This window comes from Cydia strobilella, chromosome 5, assembly GCF_947568885.1.
Source record: "Cydia strobilella chromosome 5, ilCydStro3.1, whole genome shotgun sequence".
Lineage (NCBI taxonomy): Eukaryota > Metazoa > Arthropoda > Insecta > Lepidoptera > Tortricidae > Cydia > Cydia strobilella.
The window spans coordinates 18,581,371-18,601,604 of NC_086045.1; the positions used below are offsets into that span (position 1 = coordinate 18,581,371).

A 20,234-nucleotide genomic window follows, 5' to 3' on the forward strand; every position below is an offset into this window, starting at 1 on the left:
CACTTCATGGGGTGGCACATAAGTGTTTTAAAGGGTCATCCATTAATTCCATCACACGAATTTGAAGATTTTTTGACACCTCCCCCCTCCTTGTCACACCTGGTCACATTTGGCTAAACCCTCCCCCCTGGTGTGCCGTCACATATTTGATAATATTGTTTTTAACGAAATCAACAAATACAATTAGTTTGTATTATGAAAAAAAAATTTTTTTTCGACAAAAGCATGTTTAAATTTAACTGTTAACAGCGAATAAAAAAATCAAAACCATTTTCGGTTACAGTTACAGATGGTGATGTCACAAAATTTGTGACACCCTCCTCCCCCTTGTCACAACATGTCACATTTTCTTGACCCCCTCCCTCCCCTAAACGTGTGACGTTAAATAATGGATGACCCCAAAGTGATGGTCAATAGAAATTGTGAATAGACAGATCCACACAGAATGAGCCACTTGTAGTTAATAAATTAATTTACTTTTATTACTTTGTAATCTCACATGAGTCACATGCTAACAAAATATGTTTACAATTATTGCCATTTCTATTGAACTCTACTATACATACACTTTTAAAGCATGAAAAGGCCCAACATTGTGTATCAAACCTTGTACCAAGTGGTATTTTATTAACAGAGAGCAAAACTTTGGTGCCGATGACAGACATATGACGTCAAGCTAAATACAGTGTGTTGTTATCTAGATACTTAATCAAATAACAACTTATTAGCCTTTTTAGTTTACTGATATTGAACCTTGAGTTGAGAGTTTTTATATGTACTGGCCACGTATAAAAACATAACTAACTGTCTTTGTCATGTTAAAAACAAGATTGTTGGAAATGACAACCAATTTATGTTTACTTATTTTTGTGTAAATTACCAAGCATTTTTATAAATAAACATCCTATATGTGACTTAATGTCATACGTCTGTCATCGGCACCAAAGTTTCGCTCTCTGTTTATTAAAAACAAACTCCATTAAATTATTTATTAGATTCTGTGGCAAAAGCTAGTCAAGTAATTTTTTTTATCTGAGTTTAAGGTTAAAGTCTAGTATAGTCAACAATTTCTGTTTTATCCATGTTAATTTATTGTTAAGAATTCATACTTTCATACACTGAACTGCTAAATGAATAAATTTGAGAAACAGAACCCAATCTAATTAAAAATCACACAAAAATGCTGACATTTCCATGTTTACCACTTGCTTTATCATCATCATGGCATTTTGCCACGGCTCATGGGAACCTGTGGTCCCCTTGACAACTAACCCTAAGAATTGGCGTAAGCACCAGTTTTACAAAAGCAACTGCCATTTGGGATTAATCTGGTTTCCTCACAATGTTTTCCTTCACCTAAAAGCAACTGGTAAATATCAAATAATATTTCGTACGTGACCCGTACGAACCCACGGCCTCCGGATTGAAAGTCGCACACTCTTACCGCTAGGCCACCAGTGCTATTTTTCGTTTGTTGTATGTTTACCACTTTGTATAATGTATATGAGTGTTTACTTGAAAAATAATTATAGTGTATAACTAGCCTTATGAACCGATTTTGCATGTACAACCAGCCTTAAAGTTTGTAGTCTATGATTGTTCATTATTTTAGTATGTGGGTATTTTTGCATTTTGTAATTTTTCCTCAGTCACCCGTTGACCACGAACGCTGTAAAGAGTTCGAAACGTCGGGATGTATTATAAATTCAATATACGCGATATAATCCGTTTTCATAGTTTTATTTCATGAGTAACTATCGCGGTAACCGAAGACAATATTATATGAGTGTTATTTCAAGCTGATAAAAGAGTACTTGGAAAAGGATTTAGTCATATTGTACAGTCAGCAAAAAACAAATTAAGTACCTAATCAAAATATGTTCATTACAGAACAGCTGATGTGATAAAATAGGTTTTGTTAATTTAGTTTATGAGTCATGCATTCAATAATAAAATATAAGATTAGAGTGTGATGTACCCATGTGTAAAGGACAGGCATGATGTTTTGTAAATTGACAACAAAGCAGTGATATTATCGGGCAAAATGTTCGGTCGTGCGCGGCCACTCACCCCATGAACCAGTCGACGGTGTCGCGCAGGTACTCGGGTAGCCGCTCCAGCTTGACGGCTGACACTTGCTCCTGACCAGAAACACAGCGCCCGGCGCTCTGCTGCAGTATACCCTGAGCTCGACGAGCTCCGATCCGCGCCTAGCTCGCCGCCAGCATCACACTTCACGGAGCCCGAGCGCGCGCAGCTAACTGTAACAAGCCGCCGCTGCCGCACCGCGCCAACCGTGCGCGTTAAAAATCTTCAAAGCTAACTAGAGCGTGTCACAGTCACAAAGTTATTATTGAGAGTTTCATTACAGCAGCTGAGCTCAATTCGCCATGTTGCGCAACTCAACCGATTATTTATAGATAAAACGAGCTCCTCGACGTTCTTTATAAGAACGGAAGGCTTAACACCGACGTATAAAATTAAACCTTTACATTCAGAAACAGAAGTTTACGAGCATTGTACATTTTTGTTTCCTCGAAAGAGCTAAGCTCAAAGCTGACAAAAATTTTTGCTAACTCAAATACATACAGGCAACACCAATACTGACTGTCAGGAGTGTCAGGACTGTCACATCATGACATCACATCATATCGAGTTAATGGGCTTGACAAACGTCATCGATAATCGCATGCGATTTGCAACACTGCATACATGCTATATAGTTGGTCAAGCAAATCTTGTCAGTAGAAAAAGGCGCGAAATTCAAATTGTCTATGGGGCGATAACCCTTCGCGCCTACATTTTTTAAATTTGCCGCCTTTTTCTACTGACAAGGCAATCCTTGTCAGTAGAAAAAGGCGTAGAAAAAGGTTGGCCAACTATAGCCTGTATGCAATGTGTTGCAAATCGCATATAAAATGTATGCTCTAAAGGTCGCACCAGACTACACGGCGCGAAGCGAGTGTGGAGTGTAGTTCGCTAATCAGCGAAATCGTCTTCACCCTGTATACTTTAATTGTAATGTAATCCTTTCCTTCTACAAACGTTGCAACAAATTGCTGGCTAAATAGGAGCAACGAATTCAATCGATTGATCAAATGCCACAATCTTAAGCTCCCTCTTAAGTTCGCTAATCAGCGAAATCGTCCAAAGCCCTTGAGCTTTAGCGGTTATTAGATATACACGGTGCCCGGTACCTACTTACAAAAGCCGCGAAAGAAGGCCGGCCGGTGTTACCACCAATATTACCAAGAATATTATTAGCATCCTCAGAGCAGTTTTCCGTTCCATGTAATATAAGGACACCAAATACTAATATTCTAAAAAATTAAAATAAATTTACTTCGAATTGACATTTCTAGTTTAAGTGTAATTAAAAATATGAAACCTTAAATATTTTTGGCAGTTCCAGACTAAGTGGGCAGCCGGCCCGGCGACAATGCAAATATACATAATAACCGCTTCTAAAGGGCTCCACCAACCTTGCAAGATACCGCATGTGACTATTGATCGATACATTGTTGACTAAGTTGTAGCAATGAATGCAATTGATCGATTAAATACCGCATTGTATCAAAAATCGCATGCGATCTATGACAACATCTGTGGAGCCCTTTAATTTCCGAGGTTTGACGTTTCTCTAAGTTGCCAGTATGCTTTTTTTTTTACATGTTTTGAACTGTAGTGTTGGTCATGCTGAAAACATGAACCATTTCGTAACATCTTACTTCGTACTGAGTTCATGTGGCTCTGGCTCATACGATAATTATACTTTTTCTGTATCTGTGGCATATATTGATATGTCAATAATTGAAGTTTCTTTTCTGCTGTGATCATAGCAGAAAGTTATATTGCGCGTCGTTGTCGGCGATTCGCTCGCCATTATCTAATTCTGAAAGAGAGGACGAGAATGCGTTCGCGCCACGGTCGAGCAGACTGAGCGGCATGTATGAGAGCACGTGCGGAGCGGCGGCCAGCGGTCAGTGCGGCGCGGCGCAGCACGACGGCGATGGGGCCGTCGCGGCGACCGCCCGCCCCGAGCCCGCCGCGCGCGACTATAGCGGCTTCGACATCGTGAAGGCCACGCAGTATGGTGCCTTCGACCGCGTGCGCGAGCTCGTGGAGGCCGGCTGGGACGTGAACCAGCCGGACCATGAGACGGTGACGCTGCTTCACTGGGCGGCGATCAACAACAGGCGCGAGATCTGCCAGTACCTGCTGACGCGCGGTGCACACGTAGACGCGGTTGGCGGCGAGCTGCGCTCTACGCCATTGCACTGGGCGGCGCGCCAGGGGCACCTGGAGGCGGCCGTCATCCTGGTGCGGGCGGGCGCGGACCTGACGTGCCGCGACGCGGAAGGTTGCGCGTCGCTCCACCTGGCGGCTCAGTTCGGGCACACGGCGGTGGCGGCGTACCTGGTGGCGGCGGGAGGTGCGGGCGCGGCCGACGCTGGGGACGCGGGCGGCATGACGCCGCTGATGTGGGCGGCCTGGCGTGTGGCAGCCGTGGATCCGGCGCGGCTTCTGCTGTCCCTGGGCGCGTCACCGCGCCCGGCCGACCAGGCGCACGGCAACACTGCACTGCACTGGGCCATTTTGGCCCGCAACTCTACTGCTGTGTCCACACTTGTGCTTTATGTGAGTCTCACTTATCCAAGGTACCTTTCAACTAGACCCTTTCATTTTCTCAATAATATATCATCAAAATCTTGACTATCAACTGATGTTAATAATTGCAAGGCTGCATTATAATCACTAATTAAAAACCATTTATGCTGCTTACAGTTTTATATCATGATCTGTTTCAAGTATTTTCGTAAGGACTTTTCCATGATAAGGTACCACCTATCTATCTATCATCCATTTACTATCAGCAAAATAAAATAGAACAGATTACAATAATTTAACTGCCTATCTAGTACTAAAACTAATCCGGCTATGAGGACATTTTAAATATGATGTATTAATTCATTATATTATTTGTTAATGCAAATCCAAGTAATTAGACAAAATCAAATTAACCACCAAGGATGAAGAAGGAAGATAATAAAAATTGTAGGATGTTAACGCAAATTGACAAAGGGCAGTTCTAATTTGATATTTTTAGATAATATATGCCAGAATCCTACAAAAATTTCCACAGGGTTTTAGAATATATCTAAATTATTTATTTTATTTCATATTCATATTCATATTTATTTATTGCATCCATGGTACACAGGTGTTACACATATAATAGTTTCACATGGGCCCTGGTAGGGCAAGGCAATTATCTTAAATCTAAAGATTAATTTATATATGTACAATATATTTGACAGTGTCTTATTTAACTTTTAATAATTTCATAGTTGTATTATATAATATATAGTTATTTCTAAAGTCCATAACTGATTTTATTTTACCAAAATTTATAAAATTAAAATTAAATATACAATAATAATATACATGCTTAAAACGATTGTAAGTTGATGTCAAAAATATCGATTTACTAGCCCATTATGGTGTCCCACTGCTGGGCAAAGGCCTCTCCCCTTGTCTTCCACACTCCACATTCCACGACTCCCGATATTTAAAATATTTTGCTAATGTGTAATGAAATCATACAAAAATCTTCATGCAGGGCCACAAAATAAAAATAAGTTATGATGGAGTTGATGGATGTCCTAAGTTGCTATAAGCAAATAGTAATAAGGGTCCCAACCCCACCCGAAGGGTCAAAAGAAGCCCCCTTATTACTATATCCTATTCGATTCGCGAAACAGCAAAGTAATATTTTTGTTTTAATTAGAGATCAACCGAATATGGAGTTTGCCGAATACAAATATTGGGCCAAATGTTCGGCTCAGATCTTACCAAACAGAATAGTCAGTTATTCTAAAAACTATTTAAAAATGCATTAATTACATTAGCAGCTAAAGATAAATTGCTTCCTGGGTAAGTAATTTCCTAGAACTAAACTGGTACAAGCGAAATAAGTTTTAACACCCTCCAAATAATCAAAACATTCTATGGATTCGACATGTCTCATCATATTGTGTTTTAATGACAACGCGAAAACGTTACCTGATGGAACAAAGTACTTGAAAAGTTCTGGAGGAGTACATTTTACTGTGTTGTAACAAGACAAACGTAATAAAAAGTATTTGTTGAATATTCGGCACTTTTAACCGAATAGTGCGGTTGAATATGAACATTGGAAAACTTGCCGAATACCGAATAATTACCGAATATTCGGCGCATCCCTAGTTAAATGAATATGGATGTCCGCAAAGTGACGCCTGATTCTATTAATTGTTTCTATCACAGTCTGTGATAAAAACATTAGTTCAAACTATGATTTACAGATCACCTTACCTGCAGGATGGATCATATAAAACTACTCATGGTTACCAGATTTAATTGAGTTGCAAGAGTCAACCTTTAAAAATATCTTGTACTCATGTAAAAGGGTCTAACAAGTTAAGCGAAGCATGAGTTCAAACTATATAAAAGAAGGACTGATATTATTGTTGTTAGGGCCTGCCAGTACACCACCTCAAAAAATTACCAAATCCCTCGTAGGGGCCAGTCTTGTTCGCTTAGCCTGCTATTCCCTTTTAATATGTATATGCTTAACCTCATCCAGGCATAGTACGATTTATCGACCACATACGTGTCAATTTAATTAGATTGGTCTTTCTGGGGAATGTGACGTCTTCAAATGAATCAGCACAACGTAACTATAAGGATTTGTTGGATTGGTACAACCTGGAAAAGGGTTAAATTTATGGTATACAGGGGTTGTTTAGGGTGAAGAAACGGAACACGGTGTTGTTCACACCGCGGTGTTGAGTTCTAGGGTGAACATGGGCTATTATACTCGTAGTATAAAATGGTGTATAATACAACTCTGTAGTGGACTGCTAGAAAATGCTTTGTCTACAATTTTTATGCAAAACAGTGTACCTCACAGTAAATACTGCAAACTTAAGCACAACATGTACTCTCAAATTCTCCACAAGCCCGAGGTATAATAAGGTATCCCGGTGTAATGTTTGTTTGTGTTGCAGGGCAACGCGCCGCTGGACGTGCCGAACCTTCGCGGCGCCACGCCGCTGGCGATGCTGCAGGCCGCCGCCGGCAGCGGCCGGGACTCCTGGATCGGCAGCAAGGTGCTAGAGAAGGTGCGCGAGCACGAGCTCAAGCACTCCAGGCCGCATCTGCTGCGGCGGCTACTGTATGACAAGGTGATTAAACAGCCCCACGACATCCTGAAATGCGAAGGTGTCTGCACAAGTTGGACAATGTTAATGAAAATTATTACTTACTGCTTACTGCTAGCCTTTCTCCGCAGACGTCTTGTCTGGTTGCCCTTGGCATAGGCCTCTCCCATATTCCTCCACGAGTCCCTGTCCAGAGCCTGTCTTCTCCAGAAGGCTCCAGCCACCTGCCTGAACTCGTCTTCCCATCTCATTTTTTGTCTTCCATCATCCCTTTTTCCGTCTCTTGGGTACCATGTTGTGATGTCTTTTGACCATTAAAATTATTAGATTTAATAAAATCAGAAAATATATTCAATAACATAAGTCCCGGAATCCCGGGGCATATTCATATTTGAATAATGTTGAGTTCATGTTGCACCAGGAAATTCGATCACTATACATCAGGCTCAAACCATCTGTACCTACGCGCGTTTAGGCTCGTATTGTCATAATGTCAATATCAATACGTATAGATAAGATAGACAAGATAAGACATAACAAATCTGTGATGGGTGATTGCATTGATTGCACACAAAAAAGAGAACAGAAATCGATTAAGTTAAGAGTAGAGTAGAGAGAGTAGACTAGTTCAAGACGGACGATCTCCGTACAACACCGTGTTCAATCTCCAACATTTATTCAGCAAATTAGCTTTTACATTACACGACCACATAGAATTAACATACAAGCAAAAAAAAACACATCAATAATTATAAAATACATCTAACTGCAAATATAAAATCAAACTACTTCAATTACTTCGAGATGTATAAAGTATCTTAATGTCGTATTACGATCGTACGTTGTATTAAGAGAAATGGAGTAAGAGAATTATATGGTGGTTCCTAAAAGATAGAAAAAGGAAACAAGGACCACCAAAAATGAGGTGGGAGGACGAAATCGTAAAATACGCAGGGAGACACGAGACACTGGACCAGACTGGCGAGAGATAGAGGAAAATAGAGAGGGGTGGAAGAGGCCTTTGCCAAACGGCACACAGACCAAAACCAAACCGATGTTTGAAACGGTAAATTATATACTATGTTTAGATAAGTTATGTACAATATAAACTTAAAATAAACTTATGTAAAATTTGTAAAAACAAAATATGTCCGAATAAAAGGCTTATATTATTATATTATATTATTAATGTCGTATTACAAAAAAAAAACTATAATTATTGGCATTAAAAAAAACACATCCAAAAAATTTAAATCTAAAATGATTTAGAAAATGTCTAAGTGTCAGAACTAAAAGATTAAAATTTAATATGTGGTATTTTCTATAAAAAGGGACCTTATTGTCGATGGCGCTTACGCCATTTTAAACGATGCTCCGAAATAAATACAATGCCGCGCGACGCTGTGCGGCGTAAGCGCCATCGACAATACCCCCTTTCATAGAAAATGCCCCATATAGTTAGTCTATATTATAGTTAATGAAATTATCCTTAGAGATGTGTAGACTCTCCAAGAGTTAAATCCTGTATAATTAAAACTTTCATTAAGAGAAAAAAAACCGGCCAAGTGCGAGTCGGCTCGCGCACCGAGGGTTCCGTACTTTTTAGTATTTGTTGTTATAGCGGCAACAGAAATACATCATCTGTGAAAATTTCAGCTGTGTAGCTATCACGGTTCATGAGATACAGCCTGGTGACAGACAGACAGACGGACAGCGGAGTCTTAGTAATAAGGTCCCGTTTTTACCCTTTGGGTACGGAACCCTAAAAACACACGAGAACCGAATGAGGTGTCTCAATGTAATTACATATACTCAAAAAATAAAGTTACTAAATATTTAGCTCGTTATGTAATTCTATAAGTTTTGGACTGCGTCTCAACTATTCAGCACGCTGAAATAGCATTGGATTTGAACTATGAGAAGGTAGACTAAGATTGTGACCTGTGACACATCAAATTTTAAGAAACAAACTGGTCATTTTGAAGATAAAGTTAAAAACCAATTTATTCAAGTAGGATCTGTTGGATCGCTTTTGCATCGTCAAAAATCTACATTTTATCTTAAACATGCATAATTACAGTAAATAATGAATTAAAAGGAGTCAATAAAATAGAAAGGAATGTCAGAAAAAAAATCACAAAATAAGGATACATTGCCACTTCGAAATTAATACTAAACTAAAAATAAAGCATGCATGCTCATAAAGTGCGATTACCTAATGGTAGTTATATACAAATTATACTTACCTACTTGTTGGCTAAATCAGCATTTTGCAAAAACTTTGACAGAAGCTGCGTTGGTGGGTGGTGGTGTTGGCGCCGTTCGTCGCCTTCTACCTCTCGGGGTTGGTGTTGGAGTCCCGCGCGCGCTACGCGGTGAAAGCGCTTCTGCTGCTGGCGCTGTCGGCGGCGCTGCACGCGCTGGGCTCGGCGCTGCTCGACGACGACTTGAAGAACATCTTCCCGCTCAGCGTGTACCTGGCTACTAAGGTATAACGAGGGTGGGCGTGTCGTGCGTGACTTTGTAAATGTTGGAGATAGTACTGGAGTCTTGCGCGCGGTGATTAAAGATTCTGTCGTTAGCAGGGCAGGGCTAAAATGACGCATAAATTTGGCTTAAGCGCTCGCATCGGAACACTGATCCGCGTACGTGAAAACTATTTAGAAAAAAGAATTGCGGCACACGAGAGGTTGACGTTACCACTTCCATTTTTATTTGCTGACATAAATGATCCCGATTTTAAATTTTAAGCTGGTTAATTTGTAATAAAATATGAATTAGTGCCTTTTATAGTATCGACTTATTAAGTTGTAGGCATAGAAATAAAATAAGTATCTGTTTTGCAGGCGTGGTTCTACATCACGTGGGCCGTGTTCCTGGTGGGTGCGGCGGGCTGGCGCGCGACGCTCCTGTTCCTGCTGTGCTCGGCCGCGCTGTGGCACTTCTTCCTCAAGTCCTGGCGCTCCGACCCCGGCGTCATCCGCGCCTCCACGCGGGACAAGTTCCGGGTATGTTCTACATCACGTGAGCCGTGTTCCTGCTGTGCTCGGCCGCGCTGTGTTCTAAAACTTGTACTTCCTAAAAATGTAGCATGCAAAACTTATACTGTCTCTATTTTCTTTTGTATTATAATTTGAAACACAGTGAAACAGGTAGTGGAGAAATATAATGAATACAATAAAATTCTATACATGGCATTCATAGACTACAATAAGGCATTCGATAGCATAAGCCACAAAGCCATGGAGGAAAGTTTGTCAAGTCAAGGTATTCCGGCCGGAGATATATACTAACGTCATCAAAACCATATATAAAAACAGCAAAGCAAGAGTTCAACTGGAAAAAATTGGCCCAGAGTTTAGAGTGAAAAGAGGCGTGAGACAGGGAGACCCAATGTCCCCCAAGTTATTTTCTGGACGACAGACCTCAATGGAAAGAGCTAGAGGAGGCCTTTGCCAAGCGGCACACTGAGCTACGGGACATTCTCTAGCTCAGAATAAAAGGGATAGATAGATAGATTATAATTTGAATCAACAAAATCTAATAGTTACTAGAATCAATAGATCAGAATATATGTTACTTGAATGTAAAATGAGAGTGTAACTTTGAATGTATTGGGCTTATTTTACTAAAAGGTTTCTGACATTTCAATTAGCTTTTTTAGGGTTCCGTACCTAAAGGATAAAAAAAGAACCCTAATACTAACTCCTCTGTCCGTCTGTCTGTCACCAGTCACCGGGCTGTATGTCATGAACCGTGATAGCTAGACAGTTGAAATTTTCACAGATGATGTATTTCTGTTGCCGCTATAACAAAAAATACTAAAAAGTACGGAACCCTCGGTGGGCGAGTCCGACTCGCACTTGTCCGTTTTTATTTTAAATCTAAATATGTTCGTTACGTCTGCAGACGATAATCGAGCTGTCGGAGGACAGTTCAGGCGGCGCCGGCGCCGGCTTCGACCCGGCGTCCTTCTGCTCGGCGTGCCTGGTGCGCCGCCCACTGCGCTCCAAGCACTGCTCCGTGTGCAACCGCTGCGTGGCCCGCTTCGACCACCACTGCCCGTGGGTCGGCAACTGCATTGGTTAGTGCATGTGCAATCTGCAGCTACGCTTCGACCACCAACATCCAAAGGGCTATACTTAGTTAGTTGAACCATCGTGACACACAACACTTTCAATTGAAAAAAAAAAAACGCACTCAATTTTGTTTATCCATTGGGGACCCACGATGCCATAGACAGACAAACAGACACACGTTAAAATTGTAATTAAATTATGAATGATGGTACCATCCCTTTTCCGTCGGAGGTTAAATAAGATTATCCGCCCGCTATATTTTTTCATGTATGGATTCCCAACTCAACTATAATATTCATTTCGAAACGGTTTAGTCGACTATAATTAAATTGACCAATCACATCTCGCCGCAGTCAAGAGGATGAAACAAAACGATAGCTCAAATGAATTACTTATTTTAGATTGTATGTTGTATAGTAGAAACAATTGTTTCATAGAAACGCGCATGTGACAGTTGCACCATCCGCACTTGACAGACTGATCGTGATCAACGTCACCCGGCGCGCCGCGGCGGTTTACTATGAAACTTTCCATACAATAAAATTTTGCGACCTCTTTAACGATGACAAACAGTTTGGTGCAACCGACCCTTACTTGTTAGTCTCCATAGGCTACGGTGGCCAAAATCAAGAAAAAAAGTGTCTAAAAATTGAATTTAGCGCGGAGCAGGTACCAGGGCCTCATGAGTTACGAGGTGTCGTAGACCAACCCCTGTGAAGGTATCGCGGGCTGCGGCAGCTCGCGTATCTTAAGCTATATACTTTTTGTTTGTTCCAAGTATTATTTTTGTTGACTCGTAGAAAAAGTATTGTATACAATAGTGATATAATCAAGCTTTTCAATCTCGTACCCAATTACGGCCACTCAGCAAGCTTCGGAGCCTTAACACGGTACTCGACTGAACAGCTCTCCATTATATCAAGATTGTATAAAATACTATTCTGTAACAAATGAGGGGTCATCCATTAATTACATCACACGTTTAGGGGCGGGGGGGGGGTCAAGAAAATGTGACAAGGGGGAGGGGGGAGTCACAAACGTTGTGACGTCACATTAACATTTAAATTATTTGATTCGCTGTACAGTTAAATAAAAAGTTTTTGGAACGACAATCGTTTTTAACCGTTTATTTATCTTTCCTAATCTGTTTTGGGTTATAAAATTACTAATATTTCCTTCGTCAAAAATATTTTGATAGAATATTATTAATACTTAATTCTATTTGCCGATTTCATTGAAAAAATGTGACGTCACACCAGGGGGGGAGGGGACAAAATACCTCTAAATTCGTGTGACGTAATTAATGGATGAACCCTGGTGGTCAAAGTCTGGAACCCGCATTTTACTGACGAAACGCTCTAACAAAATGGCAACACATCGTGACGTCACTGTGTCACTTTGCTTAGAAGCCGTTTCTATGTATGGAAAACAAGGAAATTGCAATTTTGTCGGTGAAAATGTTGCGTTTACGTATATTACATAATAAAATGTAAGGAATCGAATGGTCTGCGCCGGTCTGTCACCGTCAACGCAAGCTCCTGATGACACTCCTCGGTACGGAGTGAAACATGTCGAGCGTTTTTCGACATAAAATAGTGAGTGACCCGTTATTAATATATTTAATAAATCGAATGGTACCTTTATTTTTGCCTATTTGAAAGTAAAAAAAAAAGTTTTTTTTCGAAACAGGAATTTTTTTATTATTCCCATATATTTATTAAGTTTACAAATTTATTATGATAAATTGCTCATTTTCTATCTATTTAACTAGATTTAGTTATAAAATTGAACAGGTGTCAGTCAACTACCCTATTTATGGTTAACTGTTAACTTCCAGGAGCCAACAATCACCAGCACTTCATCGGTTTCCTCGTGAGTCTGATCGTGATGTGCGGCTGGATGTTGTGGGGCGGCGCGCAGTACTACCGCGCCGAGTGTCCGGCACAGGCGGTGGCGGGGGCGGGGGCGGGGGCGGGGGCGGAGGCCGACAGCGGCCTGGAGACGCTGGTGCGGTGGGCGCAGTGCAACGCCTGGCTCATGTGGGTGCTGGTGCATGCCGCCTTCCACATGTTCTGGGTCACGGTGCTCACGTGCTGCCAGATGTACCTGGTACGTCTACTTGTTTATAAACAACTAGCTTTTGCCCGCGACTTCGTCCGCGTGGAGCTCGTTTATATCGAACCTGCATACAAACTACCACCCCCCTTTTCACACCCGTAAATGATGATTCCTGGGATAAAAACTATCCTATGTCCTTCCCTGGGTCTCAAACTATCTATACCAAATTTCATCCAAATCCGTTCAGCGGTTTAAGCGCGAAGAGGTAACAGACAGACACACTTTCGCATTTATAATATTAGTATGGATTTCTCGCTCGCTTTTGTGGTTGGTCTTCTCATTTATGTGTGTACGATTATTCACCTTATTTTAATGCATGAAGCCGATTACGGTGGAAAATAATTACATATTTATTAGATATTACAGGAAGTTTTGTTACATTTTTATTAATTTTAACTTATTAAATACAGTCAGAATGGGTACTTCTATACTTTGCATTCAGTTATCGTTATCGCGTTTGATATGACATCTGTCTGAAGTGAAATTTTCAACTCTTCGACTCGACTCTACTAGACTCCTTTTATTTCGGATTCGTTTCAAAAATAAGTTTCTTTAAATTGAATTTTGAGAAGGTTTTGCAGAATATTTGTTTTAGAACCAATAAATTTCGTTTCCGACAATAAACTCCCGTTGCCAGGGAGGTTTTGGGATTATACTGGTCAATTTTTACTATGGGATCGACCCCGAAATCGCAAAAAAAAATTTGCATGTTTCATACATTTCGGCTGGTCCGTTTTCCATGGGAGGGTAAATTTTTTTTCGTGATTTCGTGGTTGGTTCTCGGTTCCATAGTAAAAGTTGCTCAGTATAATCCCAAATCCTCCCTGGCAACGGGAATGCACTTATTTTTTAGCCACCCTGTATGTGAAAATCTCGCTCGATTACCGGTGTTCTCCGCAGGTGGTGTGCCTCGGCATGACGACGAACGAGCAGCTGAACCGCGGCCGCTACCGGCACTTCGCGGCCCACGGCGGGCGCTCGCCCTTCTCGCGCGGGCCGCTGCTCAACTGCGTGGACTTCTTCAACCTGCGCCTCTGCGGCCTCGTCACGCCGCGCCGCGCCGACGCCGCCGCCGACGCCGACGCCGACGCCGACGCCGACGCCGACTCGGCGCCCATGCTGCAGCACGTGGTGTGAGGCACGGCGCGCGCTGCCGACGGCGAGCCCGTGTAGCCGCCCCCGCCGCCGCGTCCACGTCCGCCTCCACCCGCCGCTGCGTTTCTAAGTTTTATGTGCGAGGATATACGCGACAGATTTTAACACAAGTCATATTTGCTGAGTGTAGTGCGGCAAACGAATTTGTCAGTAGATACAGACGGCGAATATGAAAAATGCACGCAGAACGGTCGATCTGCTGCAAAAAATTTGAATTTTACACCTTATTCTATTGACAAATTGTTTTGGTAGGCTATAAAATACGAGCGTTCCGCCAGATTGTCGCTTACGAAAGGAACTATTGATTATTCTAAAAATGCTCCGAAGTTGGGTTTTGACACATAATACGTATGTACAATATAATTTATAATATATGTATGTGTAATGTTCACTCTCTAACAGAACCGATGTTCCACAGATATTTTCGCTCTCTAAACTATAAGTACCTCAATTATGTACCACTGGTTTTGGTTCAATTTTACTTGTTAAATTTTCAAATCAAACCATGGACTATCGTGAAATCAAAAATCTGCCTCCTAGCATTTTTAAAAATATAAAATAATTTTCATATGCGACATTGGTGAGATGCTAACTAGGGTCTCTATTGTTTGACATAATTATTGAAAGTCATAATGTAATGATTGTCATATTATCATTAGTCATAATTTGGTTTTTCTCAAAAACGCGTAACTTTTCAGGATTGCCGAGGAAAATCCTGAAAAGTTAACGGTTTCAGAATTATGACTAATGATAATATGACAATCATTACATTATGACTTTCAATAATTACATCAAACAAAGGGACCCCTGCTGGGTAGCTTAAGATTGGCCTATTTAAAATAAAAACAATACTTGTTTGCAAATACATATATACATGTAGAATGTATATTTATGTAAATAATGTTGTCTGTCAGACGTTCTCTTTCTGGGCCGGTAAGTGAAAATAACAAATCATCAGTGGACCAGTGGTGGTGCGTTGAATATATCAGTAGGACAAAGCAAAGCTTTTTTCTTTCTCTGAGCTTTATAGTAATCCGGCAATAGAATATAGTACCAAAGCCAGTGTGAATTGAGTTCTGTGAACGCCCCGCCACTGCAAAATAGGTACGGCCTCGAAATAGTTCGCTACTAAAAATACTATAATGTATCTAAATTACACTTACAATTAAAATAAAATTGTATCTGCCTCTTAGTTAAAATCTGTCAAAAACCTCCAACGTACAATCTAGTTCGAAACACCTAGTATACAAAATGTAACCCTCGATGTTACTTTCTTACTACAGTTGAGTGAAACTTATAAATGTAGCGTCGCTCGTAGTCAGGTGTCCGGGGCGCGCGTCGCCGTCAGCAGTGCGCCGGTCTAGTCCGGTCCGGTTACGATGCGATCCGTACCGGTCCCGACGCCGTCCGTACCGGTTCCGACACGGTCCGGTCCGGACTACACGCGCGCGATTCCCGCTCGCGTACCCACATCGATCTCCGCAAATGGACTATATTTTTTGTAGTACAACTTAGGTTATGTACACGTGTATTGTGTACGCCGCTATTCTAAACTATATTATTATAGTAATGTTTACCAAAAATGTTCGTCGCTTCGCGCGGTCGCGCTGACCTTGTAATTTTTATAATTATTGAACAATATGGAATTAATGTTTAATAGGTTTTATTAAAGTTATTCCGAGCGAACAAATTGTAATTATGTAGGTATGTTATTGTGTGTGAGGCTTGGGCGAGTGTGTGTAACGCCCGATCGAAAATCAATCTTGACAGCTGTCAAATTCCTACGGTACGTTTTGTGCATGGAGACTATATAAAGGAGCCAACTCTCTATGTATGAAAAGTGTCCATCAAAAAACAGTAATTAGGCGGCGCCACCATACACCGAAATACTACCAAAAACAACCTACGTAATTTGGCCGGGTTATTTGTTGCCTTATATGGTACATGTCATACTCATGTCCCAGAGCCTAACTAGCGCCACCGGAGAGATTAGGAACTATTATTTAAAGCTGAAAGCGGTCACTTTTGCAACAATTCTGCCTTAAGAGATTGGCATCCTTTCTATACCATCCATAGTTTTGTGTAAAAAAAAATAGTTTGTAAAATAGATTAATATGACAGATGTCACAATTGACCAAAAGTTGCTGTTGGGAATAGTTATTATAGACATTCTACACATTCCTGAATTTAGCGTCCCGGTCTTCACATTGTCAATTGTTGCTGAATTTTGCAACTCTGATTCCATTACTTTTTCTCAAAACTTATGAGTTTTAAAATGTTATACAACAGCCCTGTGATAGACCATTTAAATAATCAGTATTCTTTCACTACACTTAGATAAATCTGATGTTGTAGGTTATCCCTATTATGATCCTGAATGATGTATACCTACGTTCAGCCAGCAAGAAATGGCGAACATGTATCGTCGTCCAAATGTCAGACGTTAAAATCAGGAAGGTGTAATGCCCGTTGCACCTATGTACTTTAAGAAACGAAGCTTCCTTCTAATCTTATAATGTACTGTTATACTCATATCAAACACTTGCGATCCAACTATTTTTGTAACGGACTCGCCATTTCTGAGCGTGAAGTTTTTTGATTCCTCTTTCTCCGTAATAATTAGTCGTTCCGGTAGTTAAGAGAGCTCTATTCCACAAACTATCTGTATTATATATTTAAGACAATAGTGGACAAACGCTTCTGCATACCAACTTAGTCACCATTTTACTATCTGGATATTGTCTGTATATTAATTTTTAACGAGCAGAAACGTCTGCGAACGATGCTATTATACTTAGAATAAATTTAAAAATTACTGCCTTGGTTGTGGTCTCAACCAAGGCAGTATCTTTTTCACTTTTAAATTTATTGTCTTTATGGAAAGAAAATACACGATTAGATGTATATTAACCATAGGTATGCCCTTTCGTTTGACTCTTTTTGATTTTACATCAAATTGTGTACTTTAAACATATTTTCTATAATGTTGATATCCAGAGAGGAAAATGGAGGCTACATTTGTTTGGAGAAGCGGTCGTCCACTTTCCTTTCAAGCTACCGCGGTGTTCTGAAACGCGCTGCGACGCACGACTAAGCTTTTAGCTTTAATATTTAAATCGACACTTTTACTAATTTTTGTTATTATTTCTAACTAATGAAAGAAAAAATAAATGTAACAGATGAAATTTATTTATTAGAAAAAAAATCTTGTTATTTTTATCCTTTAGGGGCTTTAGGCAGGGGGGCGAAACTGATCCTTTCGGGTATTCTCGGCTCCGTTCGGCTCAGCATTGCTCCGAGCAATTATTAGGGTTGGCACAACTTGACGTCCCTTTGCGTCATGAATCTAGTATAACTGGATCGGTCATGAGGAGTGGGGGAAAATGACCGAACGGGATAGTCTTATGTATCTTTCAGTAGGAGTAGCAGAGAAAGCGCTGTTATTGTTTGTCCTTGTCATAGTTTCACTTTTCCACCGCTGCCACAACCGAGGTTGTGGCAAACAAATAAGTACGTGACATGTCATGTTTGTTCGTTGCTTGTTTAATTATCGTTGTTTTATATGAAATTGTGCTTTCTCTTATGAAATATAGTGATGGTTTGCGTTTTGAATGCTTGAACTTTGATAAAATAATGGTGAATTGTTCTGTAATCGGCTGTAATAGCCGCTCTGAGCAAAAATATGAGATCATAACCTTTCACACGTAAGTACGGTATTTTACACCTTTCTCTTAACGCAATATGTGAGAATAACATCGTAAAATTACGTTACACTCAAAGCAATGTAGAATCAAACGATTTCAATTAAAATATCACAATTATTTACGCAAATTAACAAAACATTATTTGTAAAATTATCCGCCCAAATTACGTAGGTAGGTAGGAGTCTGAGGTCAGCCATTTTTAAACTTCTTCTTAATTTAGCTGCATAACAATCATGTTAGGGATACCAGATGAAAATATCATAACTTTATGGGTAATTTTGACCTCGAAGTTTTTTCGTACTTCTAATTCCAAAAAATAAATAAACAAATGTTGTGAAGATTAAATGTGGTGTACATTAATTGGTGTGATTGCGATTTGTGATTTCTTTAAATTAAAACCCATAATACATTTTATTTTACGTTTTATTTACTAAAAATGTTTAGTTTTGTACCACCTGCGCGAATTATAGGAGGTATTTCATTGTTTATACGCCTAAAAAGAACGGCCCATTGACATTTTATTTAACAATTTTTTAATACCGTCAAACAAGCTAACTTTGCCTCCAGGGTAATCGCCCCAACGTGATATCAAATATTGGGGTAATTTTTACCAATATGGTATCCCCACGTTTATGACGTCATCTATGTCTATCCCTTACGGGCGCACGCGTATAGCTGGTCTATATAATGCTAGGTCTATGCTTTGCGTGTACGACCACAGATAAGATAATGACTTGAATTTTGATAACCCTAAATAGCCGAAAGGGATAGTGCCATACATTAGAAAGGGACACCATGTTTCGTCCCTGAATCGCTGTCAAACTTGTATTACTTATTCTGTGCCTATTAGGTCACCTGGGGTGCATTGTACCTATAAATCTACAAGTTAAAAATGGAAACATGGCAAAAGGTATGCCGTAAAGTCGAGACCGTCTTATTAATTACTATTCGTATCCAGCTGGTAATAGGGTACCCAAAGGGTAAAAACGGGACCCTATTACCTAGTCTCCGCTGTCTGTCTGTCCGTCTGTCACCAGGCTGTATCTCATGAACCGTGATAGCAAGACAGTTGAAATTTTCACAGATGATGTATTTCTGTTGCCGCTATAACAACAAATACTAAAAACAGAATGAAATAAATATTTAAGTGGGACTCCCATACAACAAACGTGATTTTTTTGCTTAATGGTACGGAACCCTTCGTGCGCAAGTCCGATACGCACTTTTTTTTAGGCCAATCTAGATTGGAGAATGGATTAAGAATTTTCCAAGTCCTACTAATAGACTAAAATACCTTGTTGTAATATACCCGGATTCACGAAAACTGGTGCGGACTGGCCCCATTCTTATTGCCCGTAAGTCCCGTCCTTAGGCGTGTCAATGGTTATAGCAAAGATAGATATAACTCCGTAATAGATGGATAGAGTCTAAGGAAAAAACGTGCCTCGAAAATCAAGAAAATTTGATTCTCGATCAGATGGCGCCACTACCTTTGGCCTACTCTCGGATAGAAGGCGTTGACAGTTTCGTTTGTTATTTAACAATTTTAACGCATTAAAATATAAAAATAATTAATGCAAATTAAAAAAATATTTATCCATACATAAATACCGAAAAAAAGAGTAGAAATTAAAAAGTGGCAACACTGTAGTGTTGTCCCTTTCAAATCAATCTAAGAAAAACGGGACGACACTACAGTGTTGCCACTTTTTAATTTCTACTCTTTTTTTGCCAGACTGTAGATGAAGATGTGGTAGGCCCTAGTTGCTCGTGCCGCATGCGGCGCGTGCGGCAACGTCGCTCGGGTGTTAACGTCGCGTGGTGCTTCATGTTGTACCTTGTAACTCGTAGTAGGTAAATGTTGTTTATTTTTTTTACATGATAATACTTTGCCTTATTATAATATAAATATCAAGTCAAAACTGTAATAGATGTCATATATTAAAGAAAAATTGTGGCGGGGTAGCCTAGGGGTT

General features: G+C 40.2%; 2 protein-coding genes across 3 annotated transcripts in view; one reads left to right on the forward strand and one right to left on the reverse strand.

Annotated features, from left to right (window-relative positions):
- Positions 1 to 2,568, reverse strand: part of LOC134741532 (MOB kinase activator-like 2) — a 103,455-nt gene extending 100,887 nt beyond the window's left edge. The window contains exon 1 of one of the 2 annotated variants that reach the window (XM_063674351.1): positions 2,071 to 2,568. Coding sequence is in view for 1 of the 2 variants with exons in the window: in XM_063674352.1 (XP_063530422.1) it covers positions 2,071 to 2,075 (5 nt within the window). In the remaining variant the exon portion in view is untranslated. The remainder of the gene's footprint in view (positions 1 to 2,070) is intronic. The other variant, XM_063674352.1, reaches the window with a different exon arrangement.
- A 1,189-nt stretch (positions 2,569 to 3,757) lies between these two features.
- Positions 3,758 to 16,350, forward strand: LOC134741481 (palmitoyltransferase Hip14). The gene is made up of 8 exons (XM_063674267.1): positions 3,758 to 4,638; positions 7,050 to 7,226; positions 9,491 to 9,691; positions 10,049 to 10,210; positions 11,112 to 11,286; positions 13,119 to 13,231; positions 13,265 to 13,390; positions 14,300 to 16,350. Exons 1-8 carry the CDS (start codon positions 3,946 to 3,948, stop codon positions 14,534 to 14,536), a joined length of 1,884 nt encoding a protein of 627 aa, XP_063530337.1. The 5' UTR covers positions 3,758 to 3,945; the 3' UTR covers positions 14,537 to 16,350.
- The last annotated feature ends 3,884 nt before the right edge of the window (positions 16,351 to 20,234 follow it).

Bases quoted from the DNA above. Each gene is read 5' to 3' on its own strand.
- LOC134741481 (XM_063674267.1), top strand. From the start codon at position 3,946: ATGTATGAGAGCACGTGCGGAGCGGCGGCCAGCGGTCAGTGCGGCGCG. The intron at 9,692-10,048 runs GTATAACGAGGG...TCTGTTTTGCAG, and splicing joins GCGTGTACCTGGCTACTAAG to GCGTGGTTCTACATCACGTG. The intron at 11,287-13,118 runs GTTAGTGCATGT...GTTAACTTCCAG, and splicing joins GTGGGTCGGCAACTGCATTG to GAGCCAACAATCACCAGCAC.